Genomic DNA, 8,958 nt, shown 5'->3' with positions numbered 1-8,958 from the left:
AGCCCCTCCTGCCAAGTCACAGTTCCCATCCCCAGACTCACAGGAGATAGCACCAAGTGGAGGGTTCCTCAGTGTGCAAATGCTGCACTGGTAGTTAGAATAGGCATCCTGTTCTCCAGACACCAGGACACTCTCCCAGACAGCAGGAGCTGAGCAGTTTCCCCTGGCAGGAGAAGGAAAAAGAGAATGATAGAAGGGAGCTTTGTTCAGGATGAAGAAACAAGTAGCTTTCTCTATCAAAGAGTGCATGTTGGCTTAACCTGAAGAACAACTCTGATTTGAGGAAAAGAAGCTAGGCAATGCCAGAACAAGTCTGTTTTAAATTCAGTGATCTTTCACATACTCTTAAACCATCATCATCCCAGATCACTGGGAAACTACAAGGAAAATGATCTTCATAAGAATGAAGGAAAAGAAGAAAGAGGAAAATAACTGAAATATGAAACCTAAACATTTCTAACCCCTAAATCAGACTCATCCTTGTCTCTGTTCCCCCCACCACCACCACTAGATGAAAAGCTACTCAGCTCCATCCTGCCTTGTTTGCTCTCATCCACTCCACAAGAAACTAGCCAGAGGGAAATATAGTCAGGAGAAGAGGGAATCTGATGTGCTACTTTTTTCAGGGGTCACATTAAGGAAAAGTTGCACATAGCGATGTAAGAAGTGAAGCTGTAATTAAACCAGGACAATAATTCTGCTGAGGAAGGGGGTTATGATGTGTTTCTGTGTTCAGAACAAGGAGATTTTATCTCTTCCCTGGTAGATGGATGACATGGGAAACTTTGATAGAGTCACACCTCACCCACTCCTCTTGCAAACATGTTTTCTCCTGGAGAAAAAAACACTGCCCAGACTCACCCACCAGTCACCCTTCTGCACCCTTTCCCCCTAAATACTCTTTCCAATATGCTTATAGCATCAGGAGTTGAAAATTCACAAAAACTGTGAAAGGACACACACACACACACACACACACACACACACCTTCCTGTGAGCCAGCGAGAGACAAAGAGACAAGAGAGGAAAGTCTCAAAGGCGAAGCAGCACCTGGGCCAACAAAATCTCCCAAAACAGCAAATTGCAAACGATGATAATAAAAAATTAACACACACACAGATATCCATGTTTGCAATTACCCATCTGGGTTGTATTTTCGCTGGAGAGAGAGAGAGAGAGAGAGAGAGAGAGAGAGAGAGAGAGATGTGGTTGAAGTTTTGTGCCAGTCTTTTTGGGATGGGAGGTTGGTTTCATTTGAAGCTCTGGGCACAGTAGAGATGGAATGAGAAGGAGGCTAAGCTAGAAAAAAGGGGGAGGGGGAGAGGGAGAGAGGGACAGGGGAGAGAGAAAGAGAGAGAGAGAGAGAGAGAATGAGCTATCTCTAGCTACGCCTTCCTCTGAGCTCCGGGAGCCCAGGAGAACACTCCTTCTAGGACTAGGGAGAGGAGTGAAAGAGGCAAGCCCCCCTCCCAGCCTCGGCGCCCCCCGGGGGAGGAGGACTGTGGCCCGCGCCCCCTCTCGGCGTTGGCGGCCGCCCTGGAGCCCTGGAGCGCGCGGAGCCGGCGGCGCAGGGAGCTGTCCAGTTCAGCACCGCCCGGTAATGCAGTAGGTGGGAGCGCCTCCGCCGGGGGCCCAGCCGGCAGGGAGTGGGGGGGGCAAGCGGGCGGCCCATCCTGCAGCAAGACGCCGGCTCCCCGGTTTCCAGGAGCTTTGCAGATAGGGGGGGAGGGAAACCCACCTCGATTCTCCGGGAGAAACCCCCTCCCTCCCCCACGTCGCCAACACTATCCCCGCCACCAACAACAATAACCGCCGCTGCTCGTCCTGCCGCCACCGCTGCCGCCGCGCCCGCCCTGGTACTGCTGCTCCCGCCGCCACCGCCGCCGGGGCCGAACCATGGAAGGCGAGACCCCCGCACCTGCTCAGCCGAGATCAAGGGCTTACAGAATACTGGGAAGTCTGGTCTGAAACGCAAGCGCCCGAGACCCCCCACCAAGGAAGGGAACTGGTGGAGCAAAGGATTTTTTCATGGCGCAGGCCGCAGAGCCCAGAGCGAAGAAGGAAGATTGCATCTCGGCTTTTACAATCTCTAACTGTTTAGGTCCCGACCATGAGAGATTGTGTTGAGAATGCGGCTGTTCCCCGGTTCACTGTGGAAGCCATCTCCAAATTAGCTATCACATATGGAAACTGGAGACCAGAATTTTAGGAAAAGAGATTAAGGCATCTCACTTGGGGGGGGTGGGGGGTGTCTTTTTATTTTCCCCCCCTTTTTTTTTAATCACTGCAATTGGAACAGTTTCTGATCTCAAAAGGCAAGCCTCTCTTCCCGTGTGATCTTTATAATTTACACTCTTTTCCGTGAGCTTTCTTACCTCCTTTTTTTTTAATACCTCCCCATATTCTCTAGTCACACACTATATCCATTATATTAGTAGTGAATTTTTTTTAAATTTTTTTAAATTTTTTTTTTTTTGCTTTAGTACTCGCACCCTCACACACACTCTCCTGAGAACCAGAAGTCTGTTGGGTGTTTATATAATGAAGAATTATGGGGCTGTTTGATCGAGGTGTTCAAATGCTTTTAACCACCGTTGGTGCTTTCGCTGCCTTCAGTCTGATGACCATAGCTGTGGGAACCGACTATTGGCTCTACTCCAGAGGGGTTTGCAAGACCAAAAGTGTCAGTGAGAATGAAACCAGCAAAAAGAACGAGGAAGTTATGACCCATTCTGGATTATGGAGAACCTGCTGCCTAGAAGGTATTTGATTTCCTATCTCCTCCCCCTCACCACCCCACCCCTCCCCTTCACACTCCCCCTCCCCACCCTCCACCAAATAAGTCCCCTTTACATTCCACCATTTTCTTACTTCGCTCCTTCCACTGCAGATCAAGGTTGGTTGGATTAGTTTCTGAGGAAAGAAAAATCAGTAAGCAAAAAAAACCATACTCAACTCTCAAGCCTCCACCACCCTCCTTCCCTCCAAACCTCTTCATTGGAATAACTGTGCTAAGATGAAAACATCAAGAGATTGTCTTTAAAAGTCAAATGTGTTGTGCCTGCTCCAGGGTCATTAGGATTTGCCATTTGATGTAGCATTGCAATCTGGGGAGTTGGGGGGGGGTAAGATATTTGCGTCTCTCTACCCTGCTTCTCTTTTCATAGTGAAGAACTCAGTTCTTCCTTTCCCCTCATCTTCTTTTTTTACGCCTTCAAAGTCTTAAACACATTATCATTTGCAAATCTCTCATTTAAAAAAAAAATCTGTTTTTTTCTAAGAATCTTTATTTGGTAAATCCTAATTATTCCAGGACTGGAGTCGAGTTCAGGAATATTTCGTAATGTCTATGAGCTACACGGATCATTCCAGGAGATGTGTGTGTGTGTGTGTGTGTGTGTGTGTGTGTGTGTGTGTTCTTTAACATTTACAAAGTCTAAAAATACATACGTCTCTCGCAGGAAACAAGCACAAGTTCTAATAAACAGCAATTCACTTGCAGGTTAGGCTGAAAACTGATTCACTTTCCATGCAGAGTGATATGTCTGTTACCCAGAAGTGAGTAGAGCCAGCATTGCAGCCAACTGGAGATCAGACATTGTGCAGGAGGGCCAGGAGGGAGGTGAGGGCACCAGGAGGTTGAGGGGGAAACAGGGAAGCTGTAAGGTGGGGACGTCAGCTGTTGGCCTTGATCTTGCAGGGTCATTGGTATACATGTACCTGGATATGTGCTTTTGGCAAATGCCAACCTCCCCTACCTCAGGATAAAGACTGGGAGGTCAGAGGACCAATGGAAACATGTGCTTTTGAGACACCTTATTAAACACAGAAATACTCCTGTAGGTCATACAAACTGCAGTTAACAAGAGACATTAAATATCTTCAAGGGACTGCATTCAAATAGCTCTATATGTCTGTGTGTGCAAGCTACAGCCACTCATAGGGAGATGTGCACAGAGAGATACATGTTCTTGTGGAGAGAAAGGCTCTTGTGCTTTGCTTCTGATATAAACCAATACCAGTGTCAGGAAGTGGGGACTGCAGATTGTTTGTTAAGCTCAACATGGGCTGGTGATGCAGGGAGTTGAAGCCAGGAGATGTGGGAGAAAAGAGGGGAAATGGTTGTGAGAGAAACAGATGTGGCTTCAGGGTATAACCCAATCTGAGCAAAAGCTCCCCTTTGGGGAGATGATGGTGTCTGGAAAAAAGCACCAATCCCATCACCCCCCCACCCCCACCCCGCAGCATTCTTGGTGCAAACGGTTGAGTGATGGTTGAACATGTTTTGAATAGCTAAGTGACTTCATTGAGCGATGGTCTATTTGACGCATACTGCATTTGGTGCCCTTTCTCAATCCAAATCGCTGCCTTGAACATAGTCTGCAGAGGAGTTCTATGCTGAATACTATATGCTTGTCTCCAGCCAAGGAATCAATATCAGGAAATGAATAGGGAATATTTTAAACACACACACACACATACCTTCTTTTAAAAAAATGAAGAGCCTTTCATTAGCTAGTCATTAGTGGTGGAAAGACTTCCATTTAATTAAACATTTATGGCAGACTTTCATTCCAAAAGAGAAGAAAAGCAAAGTGAATGAGGGCTGCTTCAGGGAAATGAGCAGTGTAGTGATTTACCTACCTTGGATTTTAGTTAGATGGATGAGGGGTAGACAGCCCAGAGATTAGAGCAAAAAACAGGACATTGTTTTAGGTGAAATATTCCCAGAAATTGGTAAGTTGCTATAAACATACTTTTCTGATCATGGTTTTATTGGCTGATTCTTACTATTGTGACCTTTTAAACATTTTATGATTCCTGAAAGAAAAGGGAATAGGGGTCACTTTGGATCTCTTGCATATTTTTATTAAAATCTCATCCCCTTTCCTTTTCTCTTCAAACTGCAGCTCTCCCCCTCCCCCCACTACCCACCCACCTATCCCCTCATTCCTAAAAGGGTTGGAATCCCAATCCTCTCCAAGGGGTGTGTGATATGTACAGCAGCCCCTGAGAGCTTGGTCCTTCTTCTCAGACAGTGGGTCCTTCATGCAGTGAGGGGAGGGCTAGGCCAAGCTCCCTTCAGGATGGCTGGTCCCTTTCCACTTGTAGCCAAGGCCCAGGCAGGAAAGGTGGCTGCTGTGGCTGCAGTCTGACCTGGCCTCTTATTTCCAGAATCTCTAATGAAGTGGGGCTTTGCAGATCAAGGCAACAAAGTTGGGCCTTGGCCACAGAGGAAGTGGTTTGAAATTTTCTAAGTCACTGGTTTTCAAAGATTGCACTCATTTCCAAAGAGTGTAGGTGCATTGACTTCTGAATGCATATTAGTAAGTGCTGACTTTATTTAAGCATTTAAATTTGTGTCAACCTTTTTGGAAATCAAGTTGCCGGTGCTTTCAGTTTCTCGTGGGGTGTGTGTGTGTGTGTGTATGTGTGTGTGTGTGTGTGAAACTGAACTTTCAGGGAGACGGGCGGTAGGTAGCACAGCGGGTTAAGCGGAGGTGGCACAAGGCACAAGAACTGGCCTGAGGATCCCAGTTCGAGCCCCCGGCTCCCCACCTGCAGGGGAGTTGCTTCACAGGTGGTGAAGCAGGTCTGTAGGTGTCTATCTTTCTCTCCCCCTCTCTGTCTTCCCCTCGTCTATCCATTTCTGTCAACAACAGCATCAAAAACAATAATAACTACAACAATAAAAAACAAGGGCAACAAAAGGGAATAAATAAATAAATATAAAAAATTTTTTTAAAAAGGAAAGAAATTGAAATTTCAAGAAAATATCCCCCAACACTAGCCTTGATCATGTTTCCTGTCTACACACAAGAAGTGGTGAAAAGAATTCAAATCTTGTCCCCAGGACGTTGTTAATGACTTCGAGTGAAACATAGACCTGTCTGCCTGTGATCTCTTTTGCTCTGTGGTTCACACTAGGGTGTTGCGCCTACAGGAGGGACTTTTTGGATTATTTTTGGTGGAAAAAAAAAAAAACTAACAGCTATGCCCTTTGCTTTCTTGATACTTTTGAAGTTAATTAGTCCACTGAACAATGAGAAGGGGTGAGACCACCTGTTAGGGGTCGTCACAGCAGGAGGGAAGAGGAATCAAGAGGAAACCTGTCTCTATTTTGTTTTCTCCTTTTGCCAGGCAAATAGCAGCAGTGTCTGTGTGTGAACTTGAACCCTCTAGAAGGCTGATATCCTTGGTGAGGTTTGGGGCAGGTTGGGGGTGGTCTTCCCATGCAGACAGGTAGGTGGACAGTGACAAGAGGAGTTCTTGAACTTTTCAGGAAAGCTGAGTGAAGAACCTCCAGATGGAGTGATGAATTGGCCCTTTTCAGAAAAGCATTCAATAAATTCTACAGCCGGATACTAAAACAGCTTGTGCCAAGCGAGGAGTTTCTGGGCCGTGTGGTAGCTTGCTTCTCGGCATATTAACCCCTGTTGTCACAAGCAGGAGTCATTGTCTCCAGGGGCAGCAAGAAATTCACTCCTTGTGTTTATTCTCGCCTGTGCCCTCCTCTCCTCCGTCTGGTTTCACATCTCCCCCGGAGGATGTCCAGCCCTGCAGAGGAGGAGCCAGCAGCAGCACAACGTGGTCTGTGGCAGAGATGTGCCCTCCACAGCCTTCTCTCTCTCTCTCTCTCTCTCTCTCTCCCCGCTTTCTTTGCTGTGAGACCCAGGGAAGAGCATTCTGTTTAGGCTACTTTCTTTCCACTGCTGAATTTCAGAGCTCTTCCCCTATCAGCTGGCTTCTCCTCTGCACTCTGCTCACTCATGATGGTTCTGCCATTCATTCTCTCAACATTGCTCTCTCTGAACAATAAGTGTCTTGATTCTCTTGAATGGCCTTTTCCAAGTTTATAAAGACAGAGCACCTTTGCTTGACCTGTGAATCAGTGAGTGCTCCATGATGGGTTCAACCATGGGCCTCTTGCTCTGCAGAAGGAATATATGTCTTTTATTATATGAGACCCACAGCCTCTCTTTCCCATTTTGCCTGTTAGATGTGGGTGAGCCAAGTATGGGTATTACTAATGGGTCTTCACACTGTGTCCAGAATTCCCAAGATGATTTGACTCTCATTAGGTGCTTTGCACACAGTAGATGCATAGAATGTTTATCAGCCCATGGATCCAGTTATGCTTAAAATGACGAGAATTAATGCAAACAACCCAAAGATTGACACAAGTAATCAAGGGGGTAGGGTGGGGGCGGTAATGAAGAAGTCAGAATGATTTGCATGTTCTTCCTGGAACTTTTTTTCAAAGAATAATAATGAGTCATGAATTCATATATTATAAAATAAAAGAATTCAGAAGGAGTCAGTCATTGTAGTTGCACAGCTCCTAATTGGCTAAAGAAAAAATTGTCACCTGTACCCAGCCTCCACAGGGAAGGGAAAAAAAAAATCAACCAACATTCTTCCCTCTTTTTCTTTTAAATTACACCAAAGCGTAATTTATTATGAATACTCAACAGAACAGACACCTTTGGCTCTAAGCACCATTACTGCTTAACTTCCCCCAGAACCTTTTTCTTTCTTTTATTAAATAGTACAGAGAAAAATTGGAGGGAGGAGGCAGAGAGGGAGAGGGAAGGGAAAGAACCCGCAGACCAGCTCTATCACCTGTGAAGCTTTCTCCCTACAGGAGGGGAGTGGAGACTCAAACCTGGGTCCTGGCACGTGGTAATATGTGTGCTCGGCTGGGTGTGCCACCACCAGGCCCCTGAACCTTTCATTCTTTACCAAATCAACCCACCCCTCCTCCTCCATCTGCAGGACATTCCCCCATGGCCTTAGGTTCTGAACAGCAGTTTTTCATAAGAGATCCAACATTCCCAGTCATTCTTATCTAATAAGATGAACTTGACTCCTTAACTGCATGGTAAGTTCTGTAGATTTAGCCTTTTCCCTGGACATCCTGCCATTACAGGTGTGCAGAATGAGGCACACAGGTGCGCCATCACACTCCAGGACCACAAAGGCAGAGAGTAGCAAGTCTCTGGCATCCGTCCTGCAAACCTCCCAAGGACCCTGTGCACAGATTCCAATTGGCCATGACCTTGTGCCATATCCACAGCTGTGCTGGATTCTATTCTGCCTGAGTCCCTTTGAGCATCCTCCTTCAAGCACTCAGCCTGAGCATGGGAGAACACTGACTTCTGACCCACCTGACTCCCTGACACCCCAACCTTGCACCACACAGGGTGACAGTTCTGTTCCCAGGTCCCTAACTCCCATGAGGCTAAAGGACTGAGATTCAGGTTAGACTTAGTAATATGTCTCTTTGGTTTTTTTTTTTTTTTTCTTTCCTTCTGAGAATATCTTCAGTGGAAGCTACCCATTGATTTTTACATGGGAGAGTGTTTTTGTTTTTTACAGAAAACAACTTCACATTTTCTGTAAGCCATGGAAATCTTCAGCTGAAACTTTGTAATGGAAGGGATTGGGTGGTGGTGCACCTGGTCGAGCACACATGTTGCGCTGCTCAAGGACCCAGGTTCAAGTCCCCAGACCCCATCTGCAAGGGGAAAGTTTTGCAAGTATTGAAGCAGAGCTGCAGGTGTCTCTCTGTCTCTCTCCTTCTCTACCACCCAGTACCTCTCAACTTTTGGCTATCTCTATCCAATAATAAAGATAATAAATTTTTTTAGAAAGAAAGGAAGGAAGGAAGGAAGGAAGGAAGGAAAGAAGGAAGAAAGGAAGAAACTTTGTAATGGAGTCGAAAGAAATTTGCAGCACCCCAGCTTGCGTTCCTTTCCAGTTTTGCAGTCTTTTTGGATTGCACTGATTTGGGGGCAAGTTATTTAATTTCTTCAAGCCTCAGTTTCCCCTTCTATAAAAATGCTGTGTAATAGCTTCTCCCAGTCAGTTGAGAGTTTAGGGATTAGATGGATAGGTATCTGTTGCCTTCTTCTCCCTGACCACCCTGCCTGAAATTACAACCTGTAGCCTCCGCCC

General features: G+C 46.2%; 1 protein-coding gene across 1 annotated transcript in view; it reads left to right on the top strand.

The window, feature by feature from the left end:
* The first annotated feature begins 1,427 nt into the window (after window positions 1–1,427).
* CACNG2 (calcium voltage-gated channel auxiliary subunit gamma 2) overlaps window positions 1,428–8,958 on the top strand; it is a 130,266-nt gene continuing 122,735 nt past the window's right edge. The window contains exon 1 of the mRNA XM_007519360.2: window positions 1,428–2,762. Within this exon, the coding sequence (XP_007519422.1) occupies window positions 2,552–2,762 (211 nt within the window). The 5' untranslated portion in view covers window positions 1,428–2,551. The remainder of the gene's footprint in view (window positions 2,763–8,958) is intronic.

The sequence above is a fragment of the Erinaceus europaeus genome, chromosome 4 (assembly GCF_950295315.1).
Source record: "Erinaceus europaeus chromosome 4, mEriEur2.1, whole genome shotgun sequence".
NCBI classification, from domain to species: domain Eukaryota; kingdom Metazoa; phylum Chordata; class Mammalia; order Eulipotyphla; family Erinaceidae; genus Erinaceus; species Erinaceus europaeus.
This window is presented reverse-complemented; position numbering and strand designations above follow the sequence as displayed.